At 38.1% G+C, this 17,736-nt stretch overlaps 1 protein-coding gene across 4 annotated transcripts; it reads left to right on the top strand.

Annotated features, from left to right (window-relative positions):
• The first annotated feature begins 71 nt into the window (after nt 1–71).
• On the top strand, nt 72–13,151 carry eef1db (eukaryotic translation elongation factor 1 delta b (guanine nucleotide exchange protein)). 4 transcript variants are annotated; one of them, XM_059340694.1, is made up of 11 exons: nt 2,506–3,117; nt 3,262–3,320; nt 4,848–6,085; nt 6,556–6,673; nt 7,958–8,029; nt 9,709–9,771; nt 10,056–10,137; nt 11,502–11,614; nt 11,734–11,937; nt 12,713–12,907; nt 13,027–13,151. In XM_059340694.1, the coding sequence occupies exons 3-11, from the start codon at nt 4,851–4,853 to the stop codon at nt 13,063–13,065; spliced, it is 2,121 nt and encodes a 706-aa protein (XP_059196677.1). In that variant the 5' UTR covers nt 2,506–3,117; nt 3,262–3,320; nt 4,848–4,850; the 3' UTR covers nt 13,066–13,151. The 4 variants fall into 4 exon arrangements, with proteins under 4 accessions (XP_059196679.1, XP_059196677.1, XP_059196680.1 ...); XM_059340696.1 differs by lacking the exons at nt 2,506–3,117; nt 3,262–3,320; nt 4,848–6,085 and adding an exon at nt 72–178; XM_059340697.1 differs by lacking the exons at nt 2,506–3,117; nt 4,848–6,085 and having other exon boundaries at nt 3,124–3,721.
• Nucleotides 13,152–17,736: the final 4,585 nt, after the last annotated feature.

Raw genomic sequence — 17,736 nt, forward strand, 5'->3', positions numbered from 1 at the left:
AACAGGAAACATTAATGATTCATGACTCCCCCCTCCTCCCAGACTCTGAGATCACACAATCACCGCTGCTCCTTCCTCCTCCTCCTCCTCCTCCTCCTTCTCGTTGTCACTCACGGCTGGACAAACACGCGTTTTATCCACCGGCCTGGTTTCACACGACAAGACACAAAACACAGCAGTAAGTAGCGTTAACGCTGGCTGACAGTCGGGGTTTCAGTCCTGTGGTGAATTTTTGTATTAATTTATGAGACATTATTTAGGGGGAATGAATGAATGTACAGACAGCAGGGACTCGGCGTGTGGTAGCTAGCTAGCTAGCTAGCTAACGGCTAGCTGAATGGGGGGGAGCTAGCTGATGCTAACCGGTGCTAACGCTGTCACGCCGGCTGGACATCAGCTCCAGTAGCCTCTCTTCTACACCGACATTATATAGGAAATGTCTGAATAAATAAGTTATCTTTTATCGCCACATTTAAAGCGTGTTTTTGATTTATAACCACCTACTCATAGTGTTTCATCTTAGCTAGTACAAGATGAAAGAAGGCTAAGGTTAGCAGGGCGCACCTTTTGATGCTGACAGCTCTGATGGAGTGCCTTTCTTTAATTGTCTTGCACGTCTGGTTTTTCTTCATGTATGAACTGTAAAGTGTCGGGTTGTTTCAGGTGAAGTCCTTTAATCAGGACCCGTTTTCTTCATAAAAAACTAAGCTGTTGTTTTGAGATTTTGGGGTAAACGTGGCTTTAACCTACCAATACTCTGAATATTATATATTTAAAGTATAAACATCATATGCATGTCATTGAGGAAAATGCTTAAGTTAGCATTTGCCTTGCCAACGTGTCCTTGAGCAATCACAGTTCCAAACTCCACCCTTCCTGGGGTGTTTTACTGTCTCTGACCTGCAGTGTACCTCCTGGTGAAGGAGCCCCACAGGCTTCAGTGGGATGAAACATGAGTAAAGTAAATGGTATTTGATTGCGTCAGACACTTGGCAGAGGTTCTTTGAGGTGACTTTCCCATAATCGTGACATTGTAGGAATATTCAGTGAAGTACACAATGAAATAAGGGAACATTTAGAGGCTGTAGCTGGCAATTTTACGCTTTATTATCATGAAATGCCACATGAAGACTAAAACCAACAATGAATCAGCTGAACCATTATCATTAAGTTGAGAATGAGTCAGAAATGTGCATGCCCAAAGTCAGTTTTTAATTCCCCCTTAACAAACTGATTTATTTGTTGGTGGTTGTCAACTGACATCACTGAAGGGGGTTGTTAGCAGCCCTCCTAGCTGCAATTCAAACCAGATGCTGTTCTTTTAATGTGACTCCAGTTAGGTTTTTAAACTTAAAACTCGCCTTTGAAAATGTACCCAGTTCTATCCACCTTGCTCTCAAACTTGCGGTAAACTGCACAATACATATTCAGAGTTTTGTTCATCTTTTTTAATGCCACCAAACTAAACTCCTGTTTCCCTTGCATTAATGAAGTTTGTCTTTGATCTGACACTGCAATTTTCATGCGAGTGCCAGATCGGTGGTGCAAATGTGCAATTCACAACAGAGAGAGATCACTCCTTTGCTACTTACATCCTTAGCTCTGGAAAAAATTGGGTGCTTAATTCTTCTTTAACGGGCTAGGAGATGCGAATTTAATAGGGCTATTGTGCAATCCTTATTGTTGGGCCTTGCTCATGTTTTATTTGCAATGGCAGATACTTTGAAAGTCCTACTCTTCCTGGTCCAGTGCAGTCCATTCACAACTGCTTATCTATTACGGGGTGGGATTATATGATGGCTGGCATTCAGTGCAACACACCAGGCTCACAAAACTCAATTGTAGGTGAAAATTCTGTTACTGTGTTGCCTATTTCCCACCTAAAATGCTTTATCAGAAAATGTTTTTAATTAGTAAAATTATTAAAAAGTTTTGTGACCCGCTCATCAAGCACTGCCTCAACTTGCATGTGTAGCACAATGCTGTGTCACATGTTTTGTTGCACTTTTGGTGTTGGTTTTGGTTGGTTGTAGGTCTATCCAGAGACATTTGGGTTTGTGCTGTTGATTTGTGTGTTTGGTTTGTACATTTGGAAATCAAAAATTGACAGATGTTTAAGACTGAAATGCATTTCCTTTTTTTAAAATACGTTTTGCATATTAGTCTGCTGATGCCAAGGTGACTGATATTTGTTTCAGTGCTGTCAAAACACTATTAAAGAACACATCAATGAGCCACACTGGTGCACTTGGGGACATGTTCGTTCATTACAATCACCACAGGCACTGGAGTTTATTTTGAGTCAATCCCACATACACCTTCCTGCTGCCAGAATTACTCGCTACTAGGGCACAAAATGCTGCTTAAAATAGCCCACTGTATGAGTGACACGTGCTAAAAATAAAAACCGTACAGTGCCCAGCAGTTATATAAAATTATTAAGCTGTTTGCAAAAATGAGTATATATTTTTGATCTCTTTTTTTTTTTTTTTTTTTTTTTTTAAGATATAATATGAACAAATGAGTTTGGAGACGAAACTGTCACATTGTTGGTTTCAGTGTTCCAAGGGATTTGTTGACAATAAAAACAATTATGGGATATCTTCAGCCTTTCCCTTTTTAAAAAAAAAAATCCCTTTGTTTTACACGGACATAGAGCTGCAACTAAAGGAGGTATCCTTATCCTAAAAGCTTGCATAAAAATAACACAAAAATCCATCACATAAGTGCATGAACAGTTCAAGAGTGCTGGTTTCTGAATTGTAACCTCATCACTAATGTGCTTAATTTGGTTGAATAATTTTGATAGGGCTTCTATAACAGCAAATGTTAATTTTTGATGAAAGTGAGGAAAATAAACTGTCCCCAGTGCTTTGCTATTGAAGAGCGGAATAAATAGATGAAGGGAAAAGCTTTGGGATGCATCCAAGCTGCTGCTTGAAGTTGGTAATGTCTTTCATTTTAGCCAATAATAGTGCAAGTATTTTCCATATTCATCGTCATCCAAGACTAAAGGGGTAATTATGTGACAACTTTAATAAGGTAGAGTCTCATGCTGAGGTAATTTTTTTTAACACATAGCTTCTTTCCCCTTATCTTGCATTCAGAATTTGACAAGTGAGTATTCCTGATAAATGTTGATATTTTTCCTAATTTCAGTTTTTGTTTGTCCATGATATCCTTTATATCAGTCCCATTGTTTTGCAAGGTGGTGATTGTTAAATTTCTTTTCCAATGGCTTGCGGTTAACTGGATGAAAAGAACGTGTTGAGCGTTTGACTTTGAATACTATTTTAAGCTCAACACCTTTACCCAGAAAGGTGAGTTAAGAGCTTGAATAAGATTTTCTAATCAACTTGAAGCAGGAAATGCCTTCCTAAAAGCAGTAGCCAAATCCATTTTAATGGGATGTTAGTGCTCATAAATCAATTTTACAAAATGTCCACATGTTGAAACATTAAGGGAATGCATTTCCTGTATTGCAACAGATGTAACGTCATAAAAAGAGGGCATGGCTTGCATAATGTGTGATGTGTGAAAAACGAAACTGACTGAATTGGTTTGCTTGCATGAACAACTGTGTTTTTCACAGATGCATCAATTCTTTTGTGATTTATTTTTCTTTATTTTGACTTGTTTCACCCTTTTTTAAACGTTTGGATGCTTTTGTGTCAGTGTGTCAAGATTTGCCTTGTGCCTCATCTTTACAGTTTGATTGAAGGTATTTATTTTTTTCTTGGAACAAATTACAAAAGAGTGATGGGAAAAAATACTCTGAAGTGGTTAGACATGGAACATTTCTTAATTTTCTTAAGTTCTTAAAAGCCATTTATAATTCTCTGAATGCAGCTGTATGTTGTGAACAACGAAGGAATCAGGGTTTCGTTGTTTTCAGATAAAGATAATGCTGCATTACTATACAGAGAGCTCCACTGAATATACATTTGGCTTGGTAGGATAAGCATGATAACACTACAGGATTATAAAAGCACTGCAGAAAGCTACTGTATAACTTGAAAGCATATTGAACAAAAATCCTACCAAGTCATGTCTTTAAAACCAATATTGAGTTTGCACAAGGAAATCATTGTGTAGCAGGTAAAACTGCAACTTAAATTTGAAGTTTTGGCTCAACTTGGACAACCTCTAACTGGTATTTAGACTCAAAGCGTGAATGCCAGTGTTTATTTTCCCTTGCTCAGGCTACATTATATTCTTGAGTCATACCATATGAGCCTAGCTGGATGCTCTCCAAGCTTAGTTAGGACTTATTCAGCGTCTGTTGTGCAGCAGTGTTGCCAACTCTTTTCCAATGAAAGTAACCAGGGCTGGCCAGTAAAATTGCAAAAAGTTGCCAGATAACGGCATTTTTATATTGGTGAAGCCATCAAGCATAATTTGCATAAAGCTTAGTGGTAGAGGACAATATGTATATGACAATGTAATATAATGGTCACTATTTTCTTGATGAGAGGAAATTCAATGTTAGTCGTTTCATTTCCCAGCAAGAGGGCCCGAAAAGTCGAAAAAAGTAGCGAGAAAGACACCAAGTTTCTGTGTTTGACTCTGTAGAGGATTTGGACTCACAATCACAAACAGTAGATCCCATTCATTAAACATTTTTGGTTCATCTGCATGGGTTTGTCCTAATTTCCTGCATGCGTCTTGCCTTTCTCTGGGACTGATTTGTGGACTCAGTTTTGAACATTCAGTTCTATAACAAAGTATTTGTTTGAGTCTAATAGATCAATCCCTTTGTGTCTCTAAACCTTCTTGCATCTATCAAACTAATCCAAAAGCCTGTACCTGTTGTTCTCTTTTTTTTTTTTTCCTGCAACGGATCACAGACGATGTCTAAGAAGATCCCCCAGTGCTCTGCACTGGATCAGGCGGAGCATGATCAGCCTCCCAGCCGTTGTCAAGTGGACCGGTCGGCACTGGGGTGTAGAAACAAGGCTGAAACAGGCCAAAGAAATGGCGAAACGGCCTCATCGTCTCCAGAGAGCGGCAGCTTGAACGGAGATGGAAAGCGCAGCGGGAAAAGCCGCCGTCGCAAGAAACGTTCATCCAATCCTGAGAGTCAGCCTGAGGGGAAGGTTGAGGGTAAGACCAAGAACGAAGAGAAGCCAGACAAAAGGTCCAGCCGGCCTCCTCCTGACCCCCGTGCAGGGCTGATCGGCCTGCAGTCCGAATGTGCTAATGTGTGGTTTGAACGCAGCGTTTACGAGCGAGCTGAAAGCCTCTACCAGTGCTGGCTGGCCAGCTCCTCCAATGGGACCACTAAGTCAAACCGCTCACCTCCAGCCCCGGTGAAACACTCAAACTCTACATCCGCTGTAGCTCCATCTTCCTCAGGACTGGTGTGCCACCATGGCGAGCAAGTGGCCTGCCATCATGTCGTCCAGGCCGTGTGGGTGAACAAGACGACCTTTGACCAAGCAGAACGCCGCTACGTTGAAGAATCCGTGCAGCCGAACATTCCCAACTCTCTGGACCTCCCGTCCCCGCCGAACCGCTCCAATGCCGCCAAAACGCCTGATGAAGGTTATCAGTCTCTAGCCCCGACCCCCGCGACCCCCGTCATCCAGCAAGCAGCTGTCACAGCAACCAATCGACAGTCGATTAACGGACTTCCCCGTATCCCCGTGGAGCTGCTCAGAGACGTATGGCTGGAGAAACCGCTGTATGACCGCGCCGAAGCCGCCTTCTACCAGAATCTGTACGGTAACAATTCCTCCAAGCGGTCCAGCTGCGGCTCCACTTCCAGAAGTAGCGACCACCCTCAAAGCCTCGTAGAAGAGGAGGAAGAGGAAGAAGATGAGGATGCGGCGGTGGAGGAAAAACGGGCGGTCCCCCAGGGTAAAGCGGAGATCTTCCACGCTCTGCTCCCCATTCAGGAGGAGGAGGAGCCAGCAGAGGTCTCGGAGAAGGATGATGATTCAGGGCCCGGAGTCTGCTACCTCGTTCACCCAGACAGCGAGCGGGTGTGGCTGGACAAGTGGCGGTATGATACCGCAGAGAGCCGTTTCCATGGTCGGAGGCTAGAAGCGGCATCAGTCGCCTCCACCGCCCCCCTGAGGGACAAGTATGACCAAACCGGGAGAATGGAGTCGCTCCAGATGTTTCCATTTTATCTTTCATTGTTTATTTTCTTCATGTAATCATGGGGTCCCCTTTATTTATTTTTTAATGTGTGAACGTTTTCTTTTCTTTTTTTCATTCGTCTTGGTTCATTCATTCTTTATTCCTTGTGGTCTGTTTGAGAATCGACTGTGTGACTGATGTTTGTATGAAACATTGTTGCGTTTTACCAACTTCATTTAAAGTTTCTTTTGTATAATTGTGTTGGGGTGGTATAGATAAAAGAATACAAGAAATGTTTTAATATTTTACCGCTAATATATTATTGTGAATATAGTTGACATATCAGATGATTTCAAGTATAATTATATTGAGTAATAGTAGTAGTAATACAGATTCTTTTTCTTTTTCCCTGACCTCTTGTGTCCTGTTCACACGCCCCTCTCTTGTCCCTCCTTGTTCTCTCCTCTGTAGAACCATGGCTTCAGTGGACTTCCTGGCCCAGGAGAAGATCTGGTTTGACAAACCTCGCTATGACGAGGCAGAGAGACGCTTCTACGAGCGCATGAACGGTTCCTCACCACCAGCACAGGTACAACCACACGGTCTGAGGTTTGGTTTATCCTATCCACATGTCGCTACGCCTCCCATCTGAAGAAGCGAGATCGCTCCAGCCATTTTACCATCATATCCACTGGAGTGTAAAGAGCAAGAAACCAAAGAAAGATTTCTACTGGAATGTTTGGTAACACTTTACAATAACCATCATTTATAAATGGTAAACAGATAGTTTGTTAATGTTTAATCATCATTTATAAACCGTATATAGGCCATTTAGAATGATAAATACATAATTTATTCATGTTTAACTAACTAAATCATTTATAAATGGCAAATAGATGGTATATTAATGTAAGTTTATAGTAACTTAACCATTAACAAACAATTAAATTATAATTAATAGTTTATTAATAGTTTTAGTTGCACTCATTTTAACATTTTAACACCATATTAAGTATGTTAATGATTTTTGAAATGATTCGTATACCTTTCAGAAATTGGTTGAACATTTTTTTAAGTTTAAATATGTATAGCACTTTGTACATGTTAATTATTGGTTTATAAACCATCTATAAACATTATTTAGTTGGTTATTGTAAAGTGTTACCGAATGTTTTATGTTTTAATTTATCTTGGTGAAATTTAAGGATTTCCTGACTAAGTTTTCTTAGATAGTACAGCTGCATGGTGCACATTACAAGCACATGAAAGTTATTAAAATTGATCCTATATGCTTGACAACTGAGTAGCTCTGCTTTGTAAGAGAAAAACCCTGCATTCAAGCTGCTCTTCAAAGGGTTTTTTCTTATTTCATTCTTTATTTTTGACAATAACAATCCCTCTGTTTGGCCTTGTGGCTGTCTGAAAAGAATTTCTCCCCCCTTTGCTCTCCTGTCCTCGTGTTTTTGTTGCTTCAGTACAGTTGCCAAGATAAACAATATTCCATTGAGGGTTTTATTTTTGTTATTTGTACATCTTTTACACGGATTACACGTTAATCTTATTGGCATTTTGCTTGCGGGGCTGTCCTGCTGTCTTCTCCTCCTAGCTGGAGCAGAGGCTGGAGAGGCACAAAGAGATTTATGATGCATTTTTTCCAGATTTTAAAAAAGTCAGACATGCAGTTTTTTATTTTCAGATTTTAAATCTTGGTGCAGTCTATCCACACTTCACATTAAAAAGTATTGTGATGAGATAAGAAGGGAGAGGGCAAATCTACAAGCCTGAAACAATAAAGCTAGCGAGACACTGTGCACAATGACTCTTCACAAAGTAAAGGATGAATTGAAGTTGACTTCTATTTATTTTCTTTAAGGATGTCGGTGCCAACAGCATTCTGCAAGACATTGCTCGAGCCCGGGAGAACATTCAGAAATCTCTAGCAGGAGTAAGTACATGACATGTGTAGTGTTCTTCCTCTTATCTCACATTTCAACCTTTACACCAGTACTGGACGTGCAGTTTGAGCAATAGAAGTCCCGCTTGATCTATATTGCACGTTGCTTCAACAAGTTGGGATAACGGGAAGCTTCATGTCATTTCATGAATGGTGATTACAATTGGATTTGTATCTTGCATAGCCGTATGCTCGACAGGCTGCAACTGAGCCAGCATCACATGTTGATCATTCCGAAACTATCTGAATATTTTGGCTGTGAAAGGATTGAACTTGCTACCACTCCATGTCCACTCTTACAGCTTCATTTCGAAATGCCTTAGAAACATTTATTGTTGGCAACCTGAACATCATCAAAAACCTGCTGAGCAAAACTTCCCTGCAGCTGCAGGAACAGCCTTCTTGCTCAAGTCACAAGTTGTTTGGTGTGGAGTTCCCCTTAACTACAGAAAGTAAACAGTAACATTAAGGAAGATTAATATCTCTAAGATTAATATCTAAGTCTTGTTTTTGTTTTTTTAATCACTAAAATACTCAAGATTTACTGTATTTTGTGTGTTTGTATTTTCAGACACAGAAGAAACACAATACAATTTCTCCCAGCTCCAGCCAGTGCATTAATTATTAATTAACAATTAATTTTTAATGTGTGTCAGCTTTGCTACTTAACTGTGTCTGGAATGTTTTCAAGTTTTTTTTTAAATATCAGTAACGCTTTATATTAAGGTCCTTGTAATAACCATTAATTAACAAGTAATAAGGCCCTTGTAAGTCCTTACAAGATGCTTATTAACATTATTGTGTGTTTATAAGCTTATATAAGTGTTAATAATGGCATTACAAACACCCATGACCCACCCATTTTGTCTTTGCCATGCCTTTATTAATCTTATTTTGTTTGCTTATTGATATTAAAATATACTTTATTGCTCATCTATTATAAGTTAACTATAAGTTAACTATGCTTTTTGCAACTACCGGATCTAAAGCCAGAACAATGCCTTATTACTTGTTAATTAATGGTTATTAAGGAGCTTATTATAAAGCGTTACCAAAATATCTTTTATTGCACTGATTGGAGCTTTTTTTTCTGCTAAAGTAGCAGCTGCAGAAGTGGCAGGCTCAGTTTCAAGTTTTCTACTAAACAAACTAATCTTTTGGCCACATTTGAACCTTTTGGGGAGTCAAAGTTGAAAACCAACTAGTCTGTCTCATGTTGTATGGTTTTGGCACTTTGAGGCTAATAAAATTGAATTCTACATGCCATTATGACAAGTCTGTCAAGAAGACCTTTTCTAGCTGGTGGTAACAAGGATGTTCATTATGACTATATGATACTTTATTCTGAACCTGTACATGATGATGGGGGGCAGATTTGGGCTTATTTTTGAATGATAGTAGTGTGTTATTTCAGTATTGCTGCTAAGCTAATAAAATTTGCTTTTCATATAGGTTCACTTAAAGTTAAAGTAGAAGCTTGGTGCTCAGCTGCAGCCATACAAACCAACAGAGACGTGGGTGTAATATTCCATATCCTCCCAGCTCTACAGTGTTTCCTTGCTTGTTTGCTTTCTGTTTTCCCCTCCTCAGTAGCACCATTTCAGCATTCATTCTGCTCTGTTCCTCCTTCAGTCCATTTTTCATGCTTTAAAATCCCCTCCTTCTCCCAGCTGAAGACAACACTGTGTAGCAGAGGGTCTGGTCAACCTTCCCTGACGCAACAGTCCCAGCTTGTAAGTGCCGCCAAGCCTTGTGTGTCCCCAGAAGCACCTCTGCTGCTGTTGTCAGTGGGCCGTGCTGACATCCATGCTTGAGTTTGAGTTCATTAGACCTTTAGTCTGTTTTTTAGATGATATTTCTGTGTGTTGGACACTTGCTGTGTGTTGCGTGGTCACATATGGGGTCTGCTTAATCGTCCCGGTTGTGATGAAGGGACTAATATTGTGGTTTGGCCACGAGATGCTGCTGTCTCCTAACTGTATGGATTCTGTTCTCTGTTTGTGTCGTTACTGTGCAGAGCAGCAGCAGTGCAGCTGATCAGGGAGAAATCGTCTGCCGCATCAAGAGCCTGGAGCTGGAGAACCAGTCCTTACACAAAGGTGGGTGTGCCTGTCCACTAAAATTAATTCATATAAATGCATTTTGTTAAGAGAAAAATACATCAGGGTTTTTTGGACTTTTTACAACTAGCATAATGTTACTTTTTACTTTGGTATATTAAATAGGGTTGTCACGATACTGAAATGTTCAACTCGATACCGATACTCAGGAAAATATTCGATACTCGATACCATTTTCGATACCACAAGGATAAAAGAAAAGACCCCAAAATTTAACAGAAATATTTTTATTAACAAGAAAAATGCAACATGTAAAAATGAACAGAACCACTGGTTAAATATTTATAATAAAAAACAGTTGTGCAAAAAGAAACTGCAACTATGATAACAAGCTTCAGATACTCGATACTTTTGAAAATGAGTATTGTATCTGGATGCAACGTTTTAGTATCGATACTTTTTTGAGTATCGACTATTTGACAACCCTAATATTAAACTGTGCCATTTTTGATGAAACATTATACTGTGACATTTTTAATGACAAACCATACCGATTTATTTTTATGAGTATTTTTTTAAAAATTTTTTATAGCATACTATACTGTGACTTTTTTCACATGACATGCTATTTTTTTTGTGGCATACTTTACTATGACATTTTTTGGTGTTCGTTTTTTACTTTTTTTACATTTTTTTTTACATCTTCAAAGTGCTATTCTAAGGCATCTGGCATTTTTGGACAAAATACACTGACCATTTTTTGAGTTTTTTCGACATGCTGTTTGTACTGTACTGGCGTTTTTTTTTTTGACGTACTATGACATGGTGTTTTCTTGATATTTTTGGACATACTACATATGAGCATTTTTTGACGTACTGTACTTTGACTTTTTCATTGAATGCGACTACACATTATTTCACCTCTCGTTATTCAGAGAAGTTGTCTTGGCTTGGTCTATTTATTTTAATGTGTCTCCTTAACCCTTTATCGGGCGAAGAACCATATTTAATAACTTCAGCGGATATCCAAAATAAAAAATAAAAATATTTTGAGAAAAAAGTTGCAAATTTACTAGATTAAAGTGGCAAATCTACAAGAAAAAAGTCGCAGATTTAAGAAATTTAAAGTGGCAAATCTGCATGGAAAAAAGTGGGGAAAAATCTGCACATTTTTTCTCGGAGATTTGCCACTTTAATCTCGTAAATGTATTTCTCCCCCCGAGTCCGTATGTTTTGTTTTTTTTACACATTCTGGCAGTATGTAATATCCTCCAATATTCTCTAGGGTTGAAATTTGGAATTTGCAAGTATTTCAATGAGTGCCCTGTTAAGGGTTAAACACAACACTCCATGGTGTATTTTTTTTTATGTGAGACTCACTGAGTCTGGTCTTGTTTTTTTAGTGGTGGAGGACTTGAGGGCTGCACTTTCCAAACTGGAATGCCGGGTATCAGTTCTGGAGAAATCTCCTGCAGTTGTGACCCCTGCTCCCACTCCTACAGTTCCCTACACAAATGTGAGTTCACACAGACTGCTGTCATCCAATCCGTTATCTTGTGTGGGTTTTTTAATCTCACATCCAGTACATCACCATAAACCCCCGTATAAGCATGTGATTATTTCTACTCTGCACAGGGCACTACCATCCAGCAGAAGAGCAGCGCCCCAGTTAAAGACGAGGAAGAAGACGATGATGACGATCTCGACTTGTTTGGGAGTGATGATGATGATGAAGAGGCAGATAAACTCAAAGAGGAGAGGTTGAAAGCGTATGCAGAGAAGAAGGCCAAGAAGCCCGGCCTCATCGCCAAGTCTTCCATCTTATTGGATGTCAAACCTGTAAGTCTGCATTCTGGCATCATTTACTCACAAGTCGGTGTCTCCTACAGGAGTCTAAAACTGTACATTAAAACCAGGTATGATGCATTTCAGTCTGCTTTATTGGCTGAGAATGTGTGCATACACATGGGATTTTGCTGTTTAAATGTACTTGCATACAGTTTAACCCATTAAAGCCGGGAAAGCGGATACGTCGTTTTGTAGTATTTGAATTTTTTTCAGTCTCTTGGCCAATGAAATGCATCAGAATACATGTGGGAGTGTCGCAATCCAACATGGGACTTTTCCTGAACTTTGAAATCATCACCAAAAAAAGACACAAAATGACCAAAAAGGACACAGAATTACCAAAAAAAGACACAAAATTATTTTTAAAAGACACAGAATTACCCCCAAAAAGACACATAATTATTAAAAAAGTCACAGAATTACCCAAAAAGACACAGAATTACCCAAAAAGACACAGAATTACCAAAAAAAGACACAGAATTACCAAAAAAAGACACAGAATTACCAAAAGAGACATAAAATTATCAAAAAAGACACAGAATTACTAAAAAAAACATATTATTTTTAAATCGCCCAAAGGTTTTACAGGCATTTTTTCCAGGCGTTTTAGGCCTAAAATGGGTTTAAAAAAAAAACAATTTACAGAAGAATAGAAAAAAGCATACATCTAAAAATAAACAGATGTACTACAATGTCTATAGTCACGATTATTTTTATTTGATACTGACTCCACCACTTTTATCTTTTGCTTTATAATTTTTTTTAGTGGGACGATGAAACTGACATGGCGAAGCTGGAGGAGTGTGTGCGCTCGGTGCAGGCTGACGGCCTGTTATGGGGAACGTCCAAACTGGTTCCAGTGGGTTACGGCATCAAGAAGCTCCAGATCGCATGTGTGGTGGAGGACGACAAGGTGGGGACAGACCTGCTAGAGGAAGAAATCACCAAGTTTGAAGACTTTGTAAGTATTGTGCAATGTGTTTATGTGGTTGTGTAAATTACAGAATGGAAAACGTATTGTTTGTACGTTTGAAAGCCTGTAAACTGATGTGCGTTTTTTTCCTTTTTGATGTGTTTCAGGTCCAGAGTGTCGATGTAGCAGCTTTCAACAAGATCTGATTGCAGTGTCTATTTCTGTCTTTTGTCACGCCTTGTTTCTGATTGTGTCAACGGTTAATAGTAATAAAACAAACTCTTGCACTGAACCTTTTATCTCTGGTGTGTTCCTTTTAGACATTTTTTTCACATACCATTAATGCTTTTATCAAGCGTTTTGGGGCATTTTTGGACACAATACACAACAACCGTTTTTGAAATCATACTATGGCGTTTTTTTTTTTTTTTTTTTCAAATGTTGGGCATATTTCAATATTGTTATGTCGATATTTTTGGAAATATTGTACTTTTAACCATGCTCAGGATGCCTTTTTACTGTGTTTCTTGGCATTTTTGGACAGAATGCACAATGACCATTTTTTGATTTTTTCAACATAATATACTATAGCGTTTTTGTAATTTTGGGCATACTATAGTGTTTTCTTGATATATTTGGACATACTATAGCCTACCACTAACCATCATCAACATACTATTATAAAGCATTTCACGGCATTTTTGGGCTTTTTCAACATACTTTATTATGTAATATTAGCCATGTTCAGTATGGTTTTCTACGGTGTTTCTTGGCATTTTTGGACAAAATACACAACCATTTTGTGACTTTTTCGACATGGCGTTTTTTTCTCAAATTTTAGAAAAACTATATGGTGTCTTGATATATTTGGACACACTATACTACTAACCATTATCAACGTGCTATTATAAAGCATTTTTGGACAAATTACACTGACCATTTTTTTTTTACTTTTTCAACACTGACGTTTTTTCAAATTTTGGATATTCTATAAAATTGTGTTTTCTTGATGTATATGGACATACTGTACTGTGACCATGCTCAACATGCTATAATATAGCATTTTAGGGCATTTCCGGACCAATAACACAATGACCTTTTTTTTTTTTTTTTACTTTTCTGACAATCTATAGTCTTCTAGACTTGAGAGTACAAATAACAGTTTCACTTCCCCGTCAGAAAGCTTTGTGACAACAAATACAGCGTACACTTAAACTGATATGGATTTTGTTTTAAACAAGCCTTTATTTAAGTGTCTAAAACACATCTTGCAACAGTTTAAATGTAGATGATAATAAATGAAGAGAGGAGGTATTCTTGGATCAGGTTAACATCAGTTTATTGTTTCAAATGCATGAGAAATAAAATGTGCTGCTTAATGATTCACAACATTTCTGGCTATTGAATGCAGCCTGGTACATAAAAGGCTGATGGATTTTTTCTATCTTTAAAGTTTTCTTATGATGATATATTCTCTTTAAACATATCTGATGAACGCAGCCGAGGGTGTTGTAATTGTTTGTAGATTTTCACGGCTGCAGACCCTGGATCGTTGCAGGAAGTCGTATCTAGTCGTCTAAACACTTCTGTTCTTCAAACTTCTGATAAAACCCCCTTATTGTCAATATACCTAGGACAGCTGCACATCCTCTGAAAGTTTCATTACCCTTTGTCATTTTTATTGTCTGTTTTTATTCTTTTCTCATTTTTATTGTCTGTTTTTATTCTTATTTTGTCATTTTTATTGTCTGTTTTTATTCTTATTTTTTGTAAAACACTTTGTGTTACATTTCTATGTATGAAAAGCGCTATATAAATAAAGTTTGATTTGATTTAGAGCTCACAGCAGCTCATTTTATGCACTGAGGTCCAGACTCAAGAAATGCCCTCACAGCTATGAACTGGCTACTACTGATTACTAACATCATCCCACATGAAGAAAACTGGCCTCAGAGTCTCAGCTTTCCAGTGACAACCATTTTATGTCATTCAAAGCCTGTTTAGGGACCTCAGTATGCACAAATATTCAAATGCAGTAGGCGGAAATGGCAAGAAAAAAAATGACGTGTTCACTGGCGGGACCTCTGAATACTAACTGGTTATGGAGGACAGGAAATAAGTATGTAAATATGAAAGGCAAAGTGAAGGAGGAAGGAATTAAAAATGAAGGAATAATGTGGAGGAAAAGAGTGGAAAGAGAGGGAAATATGTCCGATATCTGAGGGAGGAAGTAAGAAGATTTTTATTTTATTTCATATTATATATTATTTATATTTCAACTGAAGAATAATAGCTGATTATTTACCACAAAACCAAAATGGCTGTTCATTTTCACAATAAATATAATTCTGGGTCATTGGGTCACTTTTTAAAGATGTAATGATTGCTTTCACCCACTAGATGGAACTGTGTAACAGAGTTTGTTATAACAGGCTGGGTAGTAAATTTTTTCTTAGTATTATAGAGGAAAGTATTTATGGGTTACAGTAAACATTTATAGAAAATCATTTGTTCCTGTTGCCATAAAATATCATAAACAGTAAGGACAGCTTCCTACCTCGACTTGCAGCTCTTTATATGCTTTATTCAATAATTGATTTTTGAGATAATTGACTTCTCCCCATCGAATACTTGGTTTTAATTTAGCTTCCATTATGTACTTACATAACTTACAATATATTCCATATATTCTATTCTAAACAGGTGAAAGGTTAAATACATTTATTTTAAAAAGACATCTTAAAAAGTGAGACTGGTGGCGCTGCATACCAGTTTTTTGTAGATTACACACTACATTAAGCATATAACACACACACACACACACACACATTTATGCATAGTGGGTTTTTAGACACATTTTAATCCTGTGAGGGATTTTCTTTTGTTTATTTTTTGCTATCTGTTTGTATGTTATGCTATGGTGTTTGTATGTTGTGTATGGACCCTTAATTTTACTGTACAAGTGTTGCGTCATGTCTTGTGATACATGTTTGTCACCGTCTATGATTGTGAGTGAGTGTTGTGACTGTATTGACGGTTGTTGTTGTTGTTGTTTTGCTTTGTTGATGATCTTGGAGAATGGATTTAATGTTTGGACTCCAGGAAGAATAGCTATGCTAATGTGCTGGTGCTAATGGAGATCCAATAACTAACTAACTAACTAACTAACTAACTAACTAACTAACTAACTAACTAAATAAATAAATAAATAAATAAATACAAGACATATGGCTCAAATCGTCAGGAAGACTATCCCAGAGTCTTGGATCAGCTATTGAGGACGCCCTTTCTCCAAAAAGTTTTGGCCTGGATCGTGGGATGGTTAGCAGCTCTTGATCTGCAGATCTGAGGCTTAACTGTACTGTAAGGGGGTTGAAGTTCAGCAACATAGCTGGGGGCAAGACCATGCAGGGCTTTAAACACAAACACAAGAATCTTGTAAGGATTTCAATAGTGAATGCGGAGAGATCCTAAGACATCGTTATATCTTCTTTTTTTATGTATTGGCTGCACGTTCCTTCTTTTCTAAAAGCTGCTCCAGAGGTGGGGGAATTTATTTACTGCTGCTTTTCTGGTTTTCTTTTTTTGTGAGGCAGTTGATTATTTTTTACTAAGTTCCTCAGGGAGCTAAGTCTAATGGAAATGGGGTTGAAAAAAAGGAAGCATTTAAGTCTAATTCAGGCTTCATATCTTTTTAAGTAACAGAAAAAACAGTCATCTTCTCCCTGTGGGGACTTGACACCAAATAAGAAGCTGATTTGCATTTGAAACACATAAAACAATCATACCTAACTGACAGGTTTTCTGTCTCAGTTCCCTGAAGAAAAATAAGCTTTCAAGACTTTAAAACGCTGTGTTTAATGGCTTGTTAAAATAACTGTTTTTGCCATAAAGCCTCATGGCCTGTTTCACTGCACAGTTACCAGCCCTTCTGTCTGATTGTCTGTCTGTACATCCTGCCACTCCCATCCTGTTTAGAGGGCTTTCCTTTGACAGCCTCCTCCCATAAAGGAGGCCCTGTCTGGGCTTTGAGAGGCTGCAATAGCCCCTTAGATGACAGATGGATGGATGGACAGATGGATGGATGAAGGGCAGAGGAGGCTGTAAATTAGATGTACACAGCTTTTCTTCTGAAGACTTTCACTTTGTCTTTGGGTCAGTCATGGGTGAACAAAAAACAGAAGTCAGGCAGGAACATTTGAGCTGTGAGAGACAGGAGCAATTACTGTCAGAGAGACAGACAGAGAGACAGACAGACAGACAGAGAGACAGACAGACAGAGAGAGAGAGAGAGAGAGATTGTATAGATTGTATAAATTATATATTGATTGTAATTCAATGATTGTAAATATTGCTTTCTTTTATTGTTATTAGTTTTTCTTTTCTTTTAATATGAATAATAGAATTATAATAATTTATTGTAAATATTGCTTTCCTTATTGCATTCCTTTTGGCAATATAAACATTGTTACGTCATGCCAATAAAGCTAATTGAATGGAATTGAATTGAATTGATAGAGAGAGAAAGAGAGTTAGAGAGAGAGAGAGAGAGAGAGAGAGAGAGAGAGAGAGACGGCCAGACAGACAGACAGACAGACAGACAGACAGACAGACAGACAGACAGACAGACAGACAGGACGAGAGGAGCAGGAAAGGTAAAAGTAAAGAAGGAAAACCAGAAGGACTTATGTCATTTCCTGTGGATCTGAGCCAGAGGTAAACAAAGGCAAAAACACAAAAATAAAAATGTCAGCATGAAAAAACAAAACAAACTTTCTTTCACGTCTTTGACTTGGACTAATAATAACTGTAAAGAAGTAAGATCACTGTTGGCTCTTAATGCCATGCCTGCAGTAGGGTTAATTCTAGCTTTTCTT

This window comes from Centropristis striata, chromosome 9 (assembly GCF_030273125.1).
Source record: "Centropristis striata isolate RG_2023a ecotype Rhode Island chromosome 9, C.striata_1.0, whole genome shotgun sequence".
NCBI lineage: Eukaryota > Metazoa > Chordata > Actinopteri > Perciformes > Serranidae > Centropristis > Centropristis striata.